Source organism: Henckelia pumila, chromosome 3 (genome assembly GCF_033568475.1).
Source record: "Henckelia pumila isolate YLH828 chromosome 3, ASM3356847v2, whole genome shotgun sequence".
NCBI classification, from domain to species: Eukaryota; Viridiplantae; Streptophyta; class Magnoliopsida; order Lamiales; family Gesneriaceae; genus Henckelia; species Henckelia pumila.
In genome coordinates this window covers 60589808-60608964 of record NC_133122.1, presented here as the reverse complement: position 1 = coordinate 60608964, position 19157 = coordinate 60589808, and the positions used below count along the sequence as shown (strand labels likewise).

Sequence of the window (19157 nt, the reverse complement as noted above, 5' to 3'; positions counted from 1 at the left end):
TTTACAGAATTTATGAAAGTATCATAATTAAACTAAATTTATGAAAAATACATTTATTTATTTAATTTTATATTCTTTTTTCTCAAATACAATAAGAAATGATATTTATTTCATATTATATTATATATATCTATTCTATATTATCTATTCTATATCTATTCTATATATTCTATATTATAATGCATAAGGATGCTAGAGTAACCGTTTTTGATCATTTTAATGTTTGTACCAAATTACCCCTATCAACCTATAATTACCCACTTTCTCACATTCATCTTCATGTTATTTTTTTAACCACCTATTTTGTAATAATAAAAAATAAATCATGATAATATATATATATATATATATATGTAAATCTATTCTTCTATTCTATATCTATATCTATCTATATTATAATGCATAAGGGTGCTAGAATAACCGTTTTGATCATTTTAATGTTTGTACCAAATTATCCCTATCAACCTATAACTACCCACTTTCTCACATTCATCACCATGTTATTTTTTTAACCACCTATTTTGTAATAATAAAAAATAAATCATAATAATATATATATATATATAAATACATAATACTATATATTATATCACACGACACGCATGGATGCTAGTATATATAATATACCGGTTTTAATCAGACACATTTGAAATCCAAATCCTAAAATCTGATTGCGAAAAAAATAAGATAGGAAAGTGTTTGATTCCAGTTATTTGATCTGAAATTGAACTGCGGGAGGCCGTTAATATTCTTTACCAATCAATGGCGAAAGTATTTGCGGCGCAAAATCTGCCGGCCGACGTGAACCAAGTGATGGATCAGCTTGAGCGCCACTGTCTGGCCCCCGATGGATCCCTCATCTCCAAATCCGCCTTCTACGATCTCCAACTCGTGATTACGTCTACTAAAGTTCATCAATTTCTGTTCTTTGTTGTTTTCTGGAGTTTAATTTGGAGAATTTTCGCTTGGTTTGACAATGCAGGCTAGAGAAGAAATGTACAAAGAGAGGCAACGTTACTTAGAATCCCTGGTACCGTCATCTGATTCATTTTGAAACTATTGAGTTGTTTGAAGCTCATTTTGGTTGAGAAGGAGAGTTCCGTTGAATTTCTGAATTGTGGAGAGTAGAAACTCATAGGTTTAGAACTTTAGAGAAATTTCAACTACCCGTTTATCTGTTAGTGGGTCTTCCGGTGGTTTGGCAGTCTTTAGTTTTGCTAAAATTTTGTGAAATGTAATTGCTTGAGAGTTTTTTTGGCTGCCTTGTGTATTTTATTGCTCGTACACTTGCATAGGCAATATACCTAGAAGCTATAGCTATGGTGGAGGAGTATCACCAGGCAAATTCGATGGCAAATGTGGGCAGCATTCGTGATGTTCAGGGTCTTTACCTGCAGCTTGGTTTGAGAAACTCACCGCAGGTTGTCCTGTTTTTCCACTTAGTTACTCAGTAATTGATCTTTTATGCTGGTTTGTGTTGGTCATGTGTTATCTACATAAACAATTGTTCAACTTCAAGGCATAGGGTCATAGGTTTTATTAAACTTGAGTTATACATGCTTTAGAGGTTTATTGGGTTGCCTTTACTGTATTAAAGTTAAATATACTTCATACTATCCAAAATAAAATGTTATTGATGAGTTATAAAATGTCAGAAATCAATAATATAATCTCATACAATTAAGCCAGTTTGACCTGTACTGCGTTGATTGGACATTGCTTTGATATGGAATGTTTGAGAGATTGAGATATTGTGGTTCTTTCCTTGGATTTTTTATAGTTTCTTTCGATTTGAGGTTGAATTACTTCGTTGCATGGAAACCTGGTTTGACTACCGAGTCACAAAACAGATGAATTTTAGACTATCTAAATTTCAGGTTTATGAGACTCTTGAACATAGGATGGTTGTTGCAGAAGCTGCTCAAAAGTTGCGGCTTCCGCTCATCTCCAAAGATGGCGAGATTCATGAGGATGAAGCTGAAAAATGGAGTATTGTGTCAAGAAGTTCGCTGGATAGTACAAGTACTAGCGTAACAATAAGCTCAAGCACAAATTCAACTAACTTTACAAATCTCTCTAACATTGGGGTTGGGGCAGCAAATAATTCTTTATCTGGCGGGACAACTGATGCAGTAGAATCCGAAGTTGGTGGTGTTCCAAATAGATTCCTTGGAATAACGCCAGCCTATTTATGGCAAACACAACTTCAACAGACACCGATATCGATGGTATTACCCCTCTTATAAATATAGTTTTGACTTCTAATATATTTTGGACTACTTTTGATGCTGGTCAAAAGTGTTTCAATGGTTTTGATCATTTTTATAATGTTACAAAATGTAGAATCTAATTTTCTGAAAATATAGGGCATTGCTGAATACCAAGTGTTGCTTGCCCGTGAGATCGGAATTCGACTTGATGCTAAATGCAATAAATTAGCAGATGCTGTTGTTATAGATGATATTGGTAATCCAGAATTTCCAATCCATAGAAATCTTGAATTTTTTATTTTTTATTTTATATCATATATGATGCTTATTGCTTGGTCAGTGTGCCATTATTTGTGCATGAATTGGGTGCCAAAACTGCATATGAATTGTAGTTATGAACCATCAATATATTCTATTTTTGTTGACTGCTATGTTCTATAATCTTGTTTCTTGCTTATCTGCTTAGATGAATTTGCTTAACTGTGATGTGATCTTTGTGATGCTGCCATTTTGGGATTGATTGCAATCATGATTCACGAGTTAAACCTCTATCAATGACATTGACTTTTAACATGTATAAGATTATAGCAGTGAGCTATAGTGATTCAACTTCAAATTCTTCTTTTTTTGTCAGATTTGGCTGGTCATCAGAATTTGACTTCCCGGTTTCCTGAAAGGTATCTCTGTTTCTTGAGCCTCGCCATCCATCCTTCACCTTATTTAATTGTGAGGACCTCGATTCTAATCAACTAATCTCAAATAGTAAAACAATCATCGATAAATAAATGAGCTATTTTTTTTTTTTTAAATCAAGAACAGTGCCTCGCTCGAGCGGTAGAAAAATATTCGGCTCGAGCGAGATCTTCTCGGGCTCAACTATAAAAATCAATTTAACTCGTTCTTCGACATACATCAATTCTAAGAATAATCGGGGCATAAAAATACATGCAATATTATAAATCAACAATAAAAGCATGCTTCAATAAATAACCGAGTTCTAAAAGTTATTCGACTCTAAATCGACGCCTCACATCTATCATTCGATCCCAAGCTAACCACGTCGACTCTGACTAGCTCCTGCCCCACCTGTTGTCAAGTACACATACAAAACAAGACAACAGCCGGATAACTCCGGTGAAAATAAAATCCCAGTAAAAGCGACGTAACATGTAATATCAAGTAAGTATATTAAAATCATAATATACATTCAAATTCTTCAATGGAAATGCCAATGAAATGCATGTGTTTAAAAATCGGGATTATCAAATCAGATAATCAAGGGAATATCGAACAATCGGTTGGGATCCCGAGGTCAAGATCACGCAACTAACCCACCTACGCTCCCGCTCGGGGTGGTGCTACGCGTCTCAAACCTCTAGACTTTGGCGCAACTATAGGAGTATGTTGACACTGGGGGAACTCAATATCCCAGGCCACTCGATATAGCTCCCAAACGTCTAATTCGAATCTGGGCAACTCAGCCCTCTAAAAATTTAAGAAATTTGGCTCAAGATGAATGCATATGAATCAAATGCAATTTAATCGAATCGAAAATAATAAATCTGTGTATTCAGACATCAATGTACCGAAGATGTCAACACATTCAACTCGTATATTCAAACTCATGAATATAATATCAAAAATCATTGAAGTAATTCAAATAAGAAATCTCATGCTTTTCAAATCGAATATATAAATAACTTACTTCAAACAATTTCATAAAGACAAACTCATGTCTTTCAAGTAATATTGAAAATCAATTAAATCATTCAAATTCACATTCAATATCAAATAATCAAATAAACATGCAAGTATGTGATTTTAATCGGGAACTCGAGAATCTCAAACTCGCTCGAGTATTCATTCCCTTAAAAATCGACATCAGCTCATACCTCAATTTTTCAAGTCTGGAAAAGTCCAATCCCTAAACTGCTGATCTCTGCCTTTAAATATCCTCGACTGGCTTTCAATCTGCGAAAAATCACATAATATACAAAAGTCAACCATAGTCAACTCTGGTCAAACTTTGACCAATAATTCGTCAACTTTATCGCGTTCTCACCGCTTCACTGTTTCGAATCTCGACTCGAAACTTGGATATTTGGATCTATCACGTCGAGACGATCAAAAATGGTTAACTCGCCGGAAAATCGGAGAAGACGGTGGCGACGCGGCGGCGTCCGGCAGCGATGTCAAAACTGCTCCAAAAATTATGAAATTTGGCAGGCTTGTCGAGCTCGACGAGACGATTCCAACCATATAAGCCACGATCGGAACGGAGGTCCGACGCGGCGGCGATCGGAGAAAAACAGGGCGGTGGCGGTGGCAGTTTAAAAACTCCGATCTGCACCAATATGCCGAAATAATCTACCAAAAGTTAGGGAAATGTTCTACCCATCATCTACTATCATTTAGCAACTCGAAAACTAACAAAAACGAGCTCGAAATCGCGAAATCAAATCGAAGAAGACGATGAACAGTACCGAGAAAATTCTGTGCAGATTTCGTCCGTTCATTCTCACTTTCCCGGCGATCCAACCGTCTGATCTTTGATTTCTTTACACCAATAGCTTCGTCTTGATGTTGGCTACAAAGTGACCGATCGGATCTTTGATCGGAGCTCCGGTGAACGTCCAGAAAAATCAAAAACTACGGCTGCTACAGTAAAGTCGAGAAAATGGGAAAAATTGGGGAAAAAATCTTGATCCGTGTTTTCTCAGTGTGAGTTTTCTATTTATAGTAACCCGATATTTCGGGTCTCGGACTAATTTATTTGATACCCAACTGGTAAAAATTAGTCCTAAATCTGATATTTTCCGGTACACGCACCCAACATCAATAACATCATTTTTCTGAAATTATACACTTTGACCAGCCAATTGAACTCATAAATTTCCAATTTAATTTCTAAGTCCAACTTAGACTCGGACCAGTCATCTCAGTCAATATTTTCCCAAATTAAATTTATCTGGCATAAATAATTATTTTTATTTCGATATCTCAATAATTATTTCAAAATGCCAAATAATACCAGATATCCAGAAATAGTCAAATTCATTGATCAACTGGTATGTGTATTTTATAAATACACTCTATAATCTCATTAGCAATAATAATTATTTCATCAACTCAATAATAATTTTAATTGCTAATTAATTCGATAATTAATTTTTGGGGCGTTACAATTCTCCCCCTCTAAGAATTGATTTCGTCCTCGAAATCGCATGCAATCTGAGCACATCAGATAAATATCTGAAAGAATCTGTATTCAATCTCATTGCAATAAAGAGATTTGGATATCTCTAACTCATATCATGTTCTATCTTCAAAGTGATTTCTTCGACCTTCTTTAAGTCATTATACTGAAACAACTAGAATTGACTTGTTCTAGAACTACTTCTCTTTCGGTACGTAATCTGTATCTGTCATCGGTTATCGATCAATCAAAGTAGTTCAAAGTCTCATTCAATTCAGTCTCATCTCGCCAAAGTATAAAGGAACGAATCTTGTTCCATTATTAAAGTCTGAATCAAGACTTACAACTCTGACACATCTGTCTAGCACTGTTCTGATTCTATTCGGAATCATAATCACTTCTTTGACATCTATGACCACATGAGGTCAAATCGTACTCTATCGCTGATGTATTTCAGAATCATCATTCTCGAAATGAGAAGAAAATTTGCAGTACTCATCGTACCTCGCTTCGAAAAGAGTATCTCTAAACTCTTCTGGTATTTGTTCAAATCAGAACAATCAACCAAATCATGAATCTAGCCAACTAGTGCAAACTCTAGCGCTACGGCTCGTGGAATATCCTCCCAAAACCATGAACATTCTGCTCTAGCTGCCTGTCGGTCTGAAATAATATATTATACTCTGATAAGGCGAGGAAAAAAAAGTTTCTTGAATATCTAACTCTGACCTAAATTCAGTTATCAGATTTTAGCTGTCTGTCAGTTGATAATGGATCAACCAAGAATACTTCGAAATCCTTTAACGAGTCAACAATTCCATCTTCAATCGATCAATCTTAATCTAGACTCAATACACAGTTTAGAATTCAGAGAAAACTTATGTCAATCAGACAGTTCCTAATATCCCAAACTCATATATTGAGTTAATCTTAATCAAATCGATATTCCTCTAATGTCTTCAAGTAAAAATTCGATCAATCAACATTTCGCAAAATTTCCAAAATTCAATATCGGAAAGTTCTTTCTTCAATATCATTTCGTAGGATCACATATTCATCTGCGAGTCACAATATGTTCTCGCAATCATGGAGCAATCACAAATCAAAACTCAAAAATTCTCATCAAGTTCTTCCCAATAACCATCAAATAATAGATCAGTAAGACAAGTTTAAATCCCAAAATTTCTCATTCGATCATAAATCGCAAACAACATCGTATTAATCTCACCAATTGGAAGAACAACACTCAGGTATTCATCTATATGCTCTGGAACTTATTTGGTACTAGTTACACTAATTCAAGTTTCTTCTTCTTCTAATTCGCTCTTTCTGTTCTCAAGTGTTGGTAATTCTCGCAATTGAGTTCGAATGCTAAAAAGAAGATGCAACATCTCTATTAACACTGCAATTTGTTTCAAAATTTCTCAAAATACCTAAAATTGAACGATCTTCGGACATAATCTTTATCCGGATCGGTCAAACACTAAATTCAGATACTGCTATCAATCTCTATCAGTTACGAGCCAACAAAATCGCATATACTGAAGATATAACTCAAATCATCAATGACTCTCAGAGTCAGAATCAAATCAATATCAACGAAAATCGCTAAAGTCATGATTATCAATAGAAAGAATTCTGGACAACAAACTCTGCTAAGTGAAAACAACTCACTTGCATTTCAAAATCGTGGGTGAATACTTCAGATCAGGCTCGAAGAATAAGGAAAACGAGCCAATCAATCAATATAAAATCAAGTGATCACTCATCAACAGGTACGACATAATACCCATCATCAAAACAAACCAAAATCATGGTTGCCAACGTGGCCTCAATCACGAGGAGTCCGCAAGCACTCATCGATTAGGACTCAGTCCTAAGGCATATTCGAATGTCGCAACAAATAAATCTAGATCACCAAGAAATCAGATAATCAAAATTCACCCGAATCAATATCAATGTCCAGAAAGAAATTTCAATTTCTCAAGAATTACGAATTTCTGAAATTCAGACTCGGAATTTCAATCGATGTCAAATTGCAATAATTATCAAAGTCAATGTCATGCGAATCAAAGTTGCATAACTAAAATAGGATTCAAGAATCTTCAGATTAATCGAAGGAAGACTCAACTGTAACTGAATTCGGTGTCTTTCCAAAAACACTAATATCAACCTTTTATTCTATCGAAAAGAATTTCTTCCCAACAATTCTCAAATTCATCTCTTTCCAAAATATCAATCACAATAACTCCTCAACCATTTCAATACTAGAAATTCATACAATTTCCCTTAAGACCCAATAAAAGTATCATTATCGAAAGAACAATATTGGATACATCAATAAAATCTCAATATCATCGATTGAGATCTAATCGAATTCTCAAAATATTCAATTAATCCTAATCATCCCAAAAGTTTAGCATAAAAGTGCTGATATTCTTACATTCACAAATAACTTTCAAAAATATCGCGAACTTAGATCAATTCTCAATAATTCAATCATTTATCAACATCTAATCACAATAGATCCAAGCAATCGGACACAGTCTGTTCATTCATATATATCAATCTCATAATGCTATAAATATAAACATCAACTCAAAAGACATAATCAACTTAATGTCCTTACTGAGTACATCGGGATCTCAATTCATTTCTACTCAATCTCTTATTAACGAACACAATCAAGTTTATCATTCCCGATAAATCTATCGTCTATTCCGAATGGGCGTTTTGAAACATCTAGTTTTGATCTCAGAGTATTATAAAACACTCACTCAAAACTTACACCACATTATTCAAATCAACGAGTCAGGATCTCGAGAATTCTTACAGGTTCATTACAATGGATGATCAAATCTGATATCGTTCTGAAATTTTTTGAAATCCTTAATATCGAAGTTCTATCTCTGTTCTTTCTAAAGGTTCATCTGACGCAAATCAATTCAATCATTGCTAAAGATTAAAATATCAACTCTTACCTCGGTCAATCTAAGCCACAATAAACTTCGAGTGGTTTTTAATTCAATTTCCTCAAGAAGGAACATCATCTATTCATATTCTAGATCATCTCATCTTTCATCAATACCATTTCTCAATTTTTAGAGTATACAATTCTTCGCTCAACAAGGAGATTTAGTTGATAACGGCAGAGATATAACATTTCAGAATATCATAATAAAATCTCACTTGCCATCATACTCTCCTCAACAAATTCATGAACATAAAACTCTTTCCAAAACGTCAATTCTCATAGCGAGCAATCTAATCATCACAATTCAAATCTGGTTTGCTAGCTATCTGAACCATATCGGCTTAACAATTATAATCTCATAGCGGCACATAATCAAAGAGGCACATAATTCTGAATCAGTAAAGAATGCTCGTATGTAATTCAAGTAATCAAACAATGAAATTAATCACATGCGAAATAAAATAATTCAAACAGACTCGATCTACCCCACTCACTCACTTCTATTCAAGTCCAAGAATCTTATCGCTCTGATACCACTTAATGTGAGGACCTCGATTCTAATCAACTAATCTCAAATAGTAAAACAATCATCGATAAATAAATGAGCTAATTTTTTTTTTTAAATCAAGAACAGTGCCTCGCTCGAGCGGTAGAAAAATATTCGGCTCGAGCGAGATCATCTCGGGCTCAACTATAAAAATCAATTTAACTCGTTCTTCGACATACATCAATTCTAAGAATAATCGGGGCATAAAAATACATGCAGTATTATAAATCAACAATAAAAGCATGCTTCAATAAATAACCGAGTTCTAAAAGTTATTCGACTCTAAATCGACGCCTCACATCTATCATTCGATCCCAAGCTAACCACGTCGACTCTGACTAGCTCCTGCCCCACCTGTTGTCAAGTACACATACAAAACAAGACAACAGCCGGATAACTCCGGTGAGAATAAAATCCCAGTAAAAGCGACGTAGCATGTAATATCAAGTAAGTATATTAAAATCATAATATACATTCAAATTCTTCAATGGAAATGCCAATGAAATGCATGTGTTTAAAAATCGGGATTATCAAATCAGATAATCAAGGGAATATCGAACAATCGGTTGGGATCCCGAGGTCAAGATCATGCAACTAACCCACCTACGCTCCCGCTCGGGGTGGTGCTACGCGTCTCAAACCTCTAGACTTTGGCGCAACTATAGGAGTATGTTGACACTGGGGGAACTCAACATCCCAGGCCACTCGATATAGCTCCCAAACGTCTAATTCGAATCTGGGCAACTCAGCCCTCTAAAAATTTAAGAAATTTGGCTCAAGATGAATGCATATGAATCAAATGCAATTTAATCGAATCGAAAATAATAAATCTGTGTATTCAGACATCAATGTACCGAAGATGTCAACACATTCAACTCGTATATTCAAACTCATGAATATAATATCAAAAATCATTGAAGTAATTCAAATAAGAAATCTCATACTTTTCAAATCGAATATATAAATCACTTACTTCAAACAATTTAATAAAGACAAACTCATGTCTTTCAAGTAATATTGAAAATCAATTAAATCATTCAAATTCACATTCAATATCAAATAATCAAATAAACATGCAAGTATGTGATTTTAATCGGGAACTCGAGAATCTCAAACTCGCTCGAGTATTCATTCCCTTAAAAATCGACATCAGCTCATACCTCAATTTTTCAAGTCTGGAAAAGTCCAATCCCTAAACTGCTGATCTCTGCCTTTAAATATCCTCGACTGGCTTTCAATCTGCGAAAAATCACATAATATACAAAAGTCAACCATAGTCAACTCTGGTCAAACTTTGACCAATAATTCGTCAACTTTATCGCGTTCTCACCGCTTCACTGTTTCGAATCTCGACTCGAAACTTGGATATTTGGATCTATCACGTCGAGACGATCAAAAATGGTTAACTCGTCGGAAAATCGGAGAAGACGGTGGCAACGCGGCGGCGTCCGGCGGCGATGTCAAAACTGCTCCAAAAATTATGAAATTTGGCAGGCTTGTCGAGCTCGACGAGACGATTCCAACCATATAAGCCACGACCAGAACGGAGGTCCGACGCGGCGGCGATCGGAGAAAAACAGGGCGGTGGCGGTGGCGGTTTAAAAACTCCGATCTGCACCAAATATGCCGAAATAATCTACCAAAAGCTAGGGAAATGTTCTACCCATCATCTACTATCATTTAGCAACTCTAAAACTAACAAAAACGAGCTCGAAATCGCGAAATCAAATCGAAGAAGACGATGAACATTACCGAGAAAATTCTGTGCAGATTTCGTCCGTTCATTCTCACTTTCCCGGCGATCCAACCGTCTGATCTTTGATTTCTTTATACCAATAGTTTCGTCTTGATGTTGGCTACAAAGTGACCGATCGGATCTTTGATCGGAGCTCCGGTGAACGTCCAGAAAAATCAAAAACTACGGCTGCTACAGCAAAGTCGAGAAAATGGGAAAAATTGGGGAAAAAATCTTAATCCGTGTTTTCTCAGTTTGAGTTTTCTATTTATAGTAACCCGATATTTTCGGGTCTCGGACTAATTTATTTGATACCCAACTGGTAAAAATTAGTCCTAAATCTGATATTTTCCGGTACACGCACCCAACATCAATAACATCATTTTTCTGAAATTATACACTTTGACCAGTCAATTGAACTCATAAATTTCCAATTTAATTTCTAAGTCCAACTTAGACTCGGACCAGTCATCTCAGTCAATATTTTCCCAAATTAAATTTATCTGGCATAAATAATTATTTTTATTTCGATATCTCAATAATTATTTCAAAATGCCAAATAATATCAGATATCCAAAAATAGTCAAATTCATTGATTAACTGGTATGTGTATTTTATAAATACACTCTATAATCTCATTAGCAATAATAATTATTTCATCAACTCAATAATAATTTTAATTTCTAATTAATTCGATAATTAATTTTTGGGGCGTTACATATTATTTACACCTTACGAGCATGCATGATAATTTATTATTTCCAGATTCTGATTATATTCTTTGAGCTTGTACAATCATTTATTAATGGTTTGTATCCGTAATTTGCTTGAAGTTTGAAGTTGACATACTTGAATTTTTAGTTCATGCTGGATGAAAATTTTTTTCTTTACCATTTTGAGTTAACGATGTTACTCATGATTGTGCTCATATGTCTGAATAAAATTTGCTTAATCTATCGCTCTTGTATTCTCTATTATTTGAAAACCTGTTTTAGAGCTTGTAATTAGAATTTGAAGCCTGACTTTCTATTATATACTAGCAACCGATGTACACGCTCTGCGTGTATGTAAATAATTTAATATCTAGTTAAAATTATAATAAATATGAAATTTTAATAATTTGCAAATAATATGTTGATGTTAAAGAAACATACAATGAAATTAATTGAAATGGATCCTTAATTTTAGCAAGACATAGATAGTGAGTGGTTTTTGATAGTGGGAGTGAGAAACGCAACTGTGTGTTTTTACTATTTTACCTAATAATATATATGAAGTATAATGTATGTTTGAGGGTTAAAATGGTAAATTTATATTGGTGTCATCAAACATGCCAAAATAGTTTCTAAATGGGTCTTAACCTTTATATATTAGTATAGATATGAAGATTTCTAGCTAAAAAACTTTCAAGTATATGTGTTAGTTGTGATTCCCCATTTTATGAATAGATTTAATCTTTATAGCTTGATTATAATTTAATTTGTTACATATGTGATTCTAATTCATTTGTTACATCAGGGTGAAGTTGATTCTTGAAGAGATTGAAAGAGAAGAGACAGCGTGGAGGGAGGATCTATATTCTTCTGACAGAAAGTTTGCCGAGTATTACTATGTGAGCAATGATCTAATTTTTTTTCTTCACGAGTAATTATCCCTGAATATTTTTCAGTGATAGACTGATAGCTCATTGAACCGTGGTCTTGTGCACCTGCAGTTGTTTTTATTCTTGTATAACATGTCTCTGTCTATCCCCAGGTTTTGGAGCAGATTCTAGGAGTTCTTATCAAGCTTGTCAGAGACGTTAAACTGCAACATCAACACAAATATGTAAGTTTGCTACCCAGCTGGGTTATAATTTTAATTCACCTGAGATTTGTAATGAAACGCCCAACTACTAATAAATGCGGAAAAACTTTTTTTTTTATTTTATTTTAATATACTAAAAATAATACTATACATATACGCCCATACATATATGTATATAAAAATAACATACTTTTCTTAAGTAACCTAAAAAAAATATTAAATAAATAAATCCTTAAAAATGTTTCATGCATCAATTTAAAATAATAAACAATACTGCTGAAAAATCTCATACGCGGAAACAATAGTAAAATAAATCATGTTTCAAAACTCAATGCAATAATCTAAATAACTGCGACGGTCACGGGGTCCACTGCCATGCTCGCTCATACGTCCTCGCCACCGGTAGGAGCTACATAGACATCATCATACTCACCTGCACCATATAAGCGTAGTGAGCCTAGAAGCTCAACATGTCTAATCCTTGATAACGAGGTTTAAAATAATGCATCACATAATCATACTAATACATATAACTTACGTGGACATGCATGCATGATCTTAAAATAAATGCATCATAAAAATTATTCATCATCAGTCGTACATACATCATAACTAATCATACATAACATAATTGAGCATGTCATAATCATAAAAACTGAGTATGGTCATATCCATGAATGTGACTAATAAACGTGCCGACTGATCAGTCTAGAAACCATCGTACGTTGCGGTGGATAAATCCACCTCTATGCTGGTAGTAAACTACCTCTGTGCCAGTACCACTTCTATGCCGGTAGTAAAACTACCTCTGTGCCGGTGGTAAACCACCTCTGTGCTGTCACACCACTTCAATTTTCATAAAAATATTTTTCATGCTCAATTCTTAATCATAAACACATCATAAAATATTTCATGTATGCATGCACTTAAAATATGTCCGTAATATATATTTAATTAATTTTAATAATAAATATACTTATACTTAAAATAAACTTCATGCATAAAAAAAGAATTAAATATATATTTCGGACTTAGTTAATTTTCATGGGTTGGTCCAGACTGCTGAACACTCACTCAAAGCCCATTAAACTTAAATAAAAGCCCTATTATCATATTTTAGCCCAAATAACTTAACTAAACTTAACTGGGCCTAAATAAAAATATTTAAGCCCACTAACTTAATTAAACCCAATAAAACTCTAGACTGGCCCAAAAATCCACTTACTGGCCCAAAAATTCCCATGGGCTCCCAAACCCATAAAAATCATTGGGCTAACTTAAATAAATATTTAAGGCCCAAATAAAATTATTTGGAATCCCAAATAATTTTCTAAATATTAAACTAGCCCAAAAACCAATTAAACTCTTAATTACTTAAAAATTAAAATACCCGAGCCCGGCCCACCTAACCCGGACCCGGACCCTACTGACCCAATCCATGACAACCCAGACCCAACCCGGACCACCCAGCCCAAGCCCAGCCCGAAATAAAACCCAGAAGTTCAAAACTTAACCCAAGCATATTTCTGCACAGAACCAACTCCGTGCAGCTGTACTAATTCCTTTCTTTCTCTCTGATCAGACAATATTTGACCATGAAACCACTTCTAGCACTTAGCTAACATCAAGACGTTTCCATCAAACTAAAAATCAGCCCAAACGGTGGTTCGAGGAAGGAGAACAAAGCCCTGCAACAGGCTGTTCTCCCAGCTCGCGTCCAGCCCTGAGCGGCTGCCGTAAATCCAATCATTCTCCCTACTCCGGCCATATTTTTCCGTGAAACCACTTCTCAATCCTAGCCAACATCTATGGGGTTCAAACCCTTCAGACCTCATCCAAAACCATTGCCTGAGGAGTGAGAACGAAGCTCTGCACCAGACGCCTTCCTCCTCCTCGCGCGCAGACTGAGCAGTCGCCAAACTTTCGTTCGTGCGGCTTCCTCCGACAACCAAAGACCGTGAAACCACTTCCAAAACTTAGAAAACATCTAGGAGGTTCTAACCCAACAAGCTTTACCCCAAGTCGTGGTCTGAGGAAGGAGGACGAAGCTCTCTTCCCCGAAACCCTAATCTGCGATGCTGGGCAGAAAACTCCATCTTCGATTTTAGCCTACCCCAGCTTCAAATCCCGACTTAGCTCTACCCTAGGGACCCTTACTCACCCTCTGAACCATGGACCAGCAGTTGGTTCGAACCCATACCATAAAAACGTGATGAACATGCATCAAACAAGAGCAAACTCATGAATCAAAGGAAAAACCATTAAATTCTTGCATGAACTTATAAAAATCAGTGTCAAACTCATACATTCTTATAAAAACGTGAGTAGTAGCTTATATGGTGGTAAAGGAAAGGAATTAAACATGCCTTTTTAATTGATTGACGAAAGTGGATGCGTATACGGGTCCCCGGGACGACGAACGAACCAAAATCTTCAAAACTAGAGCTTGATCGGCTATGGGGGATGAGTTTTCTGCTAAGAGGCGTGAAAAAGGGTTGAAGAAAAGGGTGGAGGCGTCTGATGGGGTTTGGAATAGATTAGGGAGTGTTTTAGGTTTAAATTTTGGGTAGATAATATATTAATAATAGATATTACTCAAAATAAAGATATTATACCTTAAGCAAAATCTTTAAAACTCTTAAAAATAATAATAATCTGATACTAAAAACCATTATCCCGAAATTAAGACTTAAGAGATTTTTAAATATTAATAAAAATCAATAAAATGACTTATTTTGGCCAAAAATAAATTATTAAATAAATATATAACTAAATACTAAAATTTTCTTGACAAAATACCTTAAAATAATATTTTAAGGCTTTCTCATAAAATATTTTTGGCTCAAAAGTTGTTATATCGTCCGTCCACGGTCCCGTCTACGCGATCAAATAACTTAATTACTCAAAAATCTAAAAATACAATAATTACGGGTTAAATGCTAAAATAAATTTTAAATCATGCATATAATTCACATAATAACACATAAATGTCATTTAAACCAAATATAAATTTTTAAATAATTATTTTCCCTAATTATGCATGCGAATTTACGTATTAAAATTTCCGGGTGTTACATGTAAAATTCATTTTAATATATGTGTGCAATTAACTTGCTTTCTACAATCGCTCGAGGATGTGTTTTGATATACTGTCTCTACCTTTTTGTAAAGATTCTTATATCAATTGTATTTATGTGTTTCATAGGATGATCTTCAAAAGACTTGGCTATGCAAAAGATGTGAGACCATGAGTGCTAAACTAAGGTTTGCATTCTCTGTAGCTGACCTGGTTTTTTACCCTCAAATGATTATTCTAAAATGAATTTTGGCTGTCTATTTTATTTGTTCTTATTTGTTTATGGAAGAGTTCTTGAACACATTCTACTCCTAGAAACCTACACTCCAGAAACCATTCCGGCACTCCATAAAATCAGGTAAACCAATGAAACCTTCTCAAATCGTATATTCAGTTTATTACCTGGTATATTTATCATCCATGTAATCTTATCTTATACAGGAAGTACTTGGTTGAATCAACGGAGGATGCGTCGCTTGCATATAATAAAGCTGTAAGCTTCTTTGCTGTTGTAATGTTCTTGTGATTCTTTGGGTGTCTCCCCCGACCAACCCCCCCCCCCCCCCCCCCCGGGTTTCATTACTGTTGTGGTGGTTATGATTATGTATCTTGAAATGCTGAACGTCATTTAGCTCAACAAACTAGTGAGAACATATTAATTTCTGTGATATATGGGCACAGGGAGTTCACCCTGCTAATAAGTTGCATTGAGATACACTTGCTAGACGTATGAATTTGTTGAGAAATAGCGCATAAATGGAACTGGTAATACTTGTATGTTATACTTATTTGTCAGGTTACGCGCCTTCGTGAGTATCAAGGCGTTGATCCTCACTTCGATTCAATTGCTAGGCAATACCACGAGATCGTGAAGGTAAATTCTACATGATCTTTTGAAACTGTTATTGGCATATTTTAGCTCGTTTTAAATCAAAGTTGTCCTTGCAGAAGCTAGAAAATATGCAGTGGACTATTCACCAAGTTGAAATAGACCTCAAGCGTGATCACCCAATCTCCTAGATTTTTCCCTTTTCATTCCGTGCAAGTCAAAGTTCATTTTGCCTCCTAAATGTTCTTTTATTTTTTAACATTATTATTATGTATCCCAGTAAATATTGCAATTTGGATTATTTTTTTTTAAGAAAAAAAATTCAGGAATGGGCTTTAACTAGACCTTATCTCATGTCGGGACGTCGGAAACATTCAAACACCTGTGTCATGGAGGCTACCGATACAGGCGATCAAGTTACAAATTAATCATGTAAGATCCACTGTATACATATAATTTATTGAAATTTTAAATTACACCACGTTACAACTTACTACAATATGTACGAGCAAAGGTGATTCTAATATTGAACGACCCTCAATATCCGAAATGTACTGTCAAAATTGTTGCAACAAAATAATATCTAAACTATTTCATCTTTCAAATATACCTTTCACATACACCATCCCCTTTTCACTCAGCTGCAACTCTTTCCTCATTTGCTCTAACTGTTGATCGTCACCTTGCACGATAATCTCTGATAAAGTTCCATTGTCGGCCATCATCATTCTCACCTTGATCTGCTCCTTTCTCGATGCTTTTGTCCAATAATACGCCCCTCTGTTTTATTCACACTAATCAGTTTTTCCAATCAAGAGATTCATAGTTGAGTCAAGATAATGATCAGCGTGTTGTGCACTTACGCGAGGGGGCTCAGTATGGTCAGCCAGAACCAATTGTTTCCAATGTCCGGAAAGGTTATTGTAAGAACAAGGGCTACACTTGCTAGACTTATGCAGGTGCAGAAAGTTAGCAGAGCGGCTTGACCCCGGCTTGGAGCCATCATCCCTTCGAATCTAAAAGTGACCAGATTATCTATTTATAAACCAACATAAGTAATACCAAAATTTGAGATAGATGCAGTCCTTGCATGACAGAACATGAATTAGTCTTCCTAAGGTCATCCATAACCATATAAACAGGAAAATTATCAGCTGCTTACACTATTGTCTCGCCTCGATCTGCCACTGAAAAACTATTTCGTGTAAAGAATGAAAGAATTTCTCCAGCCACCTGGTTAGGCGCCTTCTTCACCTCCCCGTCTCCTATTAACGTCTTCTGCACAACCTGTAGTAAAATCAAACTATCGACGTCAAAACAGTCTTTAGCCTATCAATACATAAGGAACCCATTGACTGATTGAACCACTGCGCTAAAACCTAAAACTGATTGTACAATTGCTCAAGATTCAAGTATACTGTTTCAGTCGTAGCTCATAAGCAGATACAGTCGACATTAGGGGCAATTGGTACCATGACTATCTAACAGAGGTATGTGCTGATGCAGACATGGAACATGGAAATATGGTACCTTAGATTTCACGGAACGTTTGATGAGAGACCAAAGACCGGGAACTGAGATGATGAAGAGACCAAGAGAAGTGTAGTAACTGGCCAATGAGTAACCAGAACTGTCTGCTAGCAAAAACAGCGGCTGGGGGTCATGAAGGTGCTCCACGAGAGACGAAGTAGAGGAAAGAACGTCGTCAAGAGAGTAAGACATTCCAACCACAAGGTTCCTCTGTCTCATTGACATCCGACCCTTTCCAAGCCATGATGGATGAACGCGGTGCTGGTCTTGGGTGGGAAATGCGCAACGATGAGATATTGGAGAGATTAGTAGCTTCGTTGTCATATCTGATCAATCAAAAGTAATAATCAACTCTATCAGTTCTTAAATTTCTTGATTCCATCTAAGGACACACCATTCTAGTTTCCTTGATCATTATTTTCGCTAGATGGTTGAAAATTGACCTCTACCGCTACAAGTTCTCAAAAGTTTAACACGTTAAACTCAAATCATTTAATAATCCATGCTCTTTCAAATTAGAGAGATTCACATATCCGTCAAAAGAAGGCCCAAAATTGAACCTTTTAACAACTCAAGAAACACTAGTACAAAAATCCATATCTACTCCATTGAACTACACAGATCATTTATACAAGGTATTTGTCGCAACTACTCTGAAACACTTAACCACCGTGAGAGCCTACCGCAATCTAATACAAAATCGAAATTTCACACTCGAACAAAACATTAAAAACAAAAATGAAAATCAAGAGAAGAAAGTAAACCCAGCTGGGACTAGACCGCATGAATTTAGGGTGTCTTCAAATCATAGATGCTTCAAGTTGTCCCGAAATTCTCTTTTATGGAACATAGGACACGAAATAGAGATAGATACATACAATGGGTTGAAGTTGAAGTTCAAATAGATGATAATGATAGCATTTTACCAATTTCTTGGTTGGATTACTGCACTTGTGAAAAGAACGAAAAAGGATAAAGGAGGGAAAATTACAGCAGCGACAGTTTCAGTACCTTTTTGTTGGAGGGTGAAATGGAGGTCTCTTGGCGAGGCCAAGCTCCACAGATAGAGCTACGCGCGTGTGTGTGTTTGTTCAGTTTGATGCAAGAGATGGATGAGGATCAATGAGAAAATATTTTTTTATTATATTTAAAATATTAATTTTTATATCGACACTGTATTACTTAACAACTACGGGATTACTCACTTTCTTTTTTCGACTAAAAATCATTTTATTAAGTGAACTTTTGTTAATG

The 19157-nt window shown here is 35.4% G+C and overlaps 2 protein-coding genes across 4 annotated transcripts; one reads left to right on the top strand and one right to left on the bottom strand.

Moving 5' to 3' along the window:
- Window positions 1–644: 644 nt before the first annotated feature.
- On the top strand, window positions 645–16715 carry LOC140893051 (AUGMIN subunit 4). Its single transcript, XM_073302127.1, has 13 exons — window positions 645–891; window positions 983–1030; window positions 1296–1421; window positions 1878–2228; window positions 2367–2466; window positions 2845–2887; window positions 12181–12274; window positions 12418–12489; window positions 15674–15732; window positions 15834–15902; window positions 15986–16037; window positions 16341–16418; window positions 16493–16715. The coding sequence occupies exons 1-13, from the start codon at window positions 763–765 to the stop codon at window positions 16562–16564; spliced, it is 1293 nt and encodes a 430-aa protein (XP_073158228.1). The 5' UTR covers window positions 645–762; the 3' UTR covers window positions 16565–16715.
- Window positions 16716–16831: 116 nt separating this feature from the next.
- LOC140893052 (protein COFACTOR ASSEMBLY OF COMPLEX C SUBUNIT B CCB1, chloroplastic-like) lies at window positions 16832–19019 on the bottom strand. Of its 3 annotated transcripts, none has more exons than XM_073302128.1 (5): window positions 18915–19019; window positions 17904–18229; window positions 17536–17660; window positions 17237–17389; window positions 16832–17153 (listed from the first exon to the last, which is right to left on the bottom strand). In XM_073302128.1, the coding sequence occupies exons 2-5, from the start codon at window positions 18225–18227 to the stop codon at window positions 16967–16969; spliced, it is 789 nt and encodes a 262-aa protein (XP_073158229.1). In that variant the 5' UTR covers window positions 18228–18229; window positions 18915–19019; the 3' UTR covers window positions 16832–16966. The 3 variants fall into 3 exon arrangements, with proteins under 3 accessions (XP_073158229.1, XP_073158230.1, XP_073158231.1); XM_073302129.1 differs by lacking the exon at window positions 18915–19019 and adding an exon at window positions 18830–18849; XM_073302130.1 differs by lacking the exon at window positions 18915–19019 and adding an exon at window positions 18668–18791.
- Window positions 19020–19157: the final 138 nt, after the last annotated feature.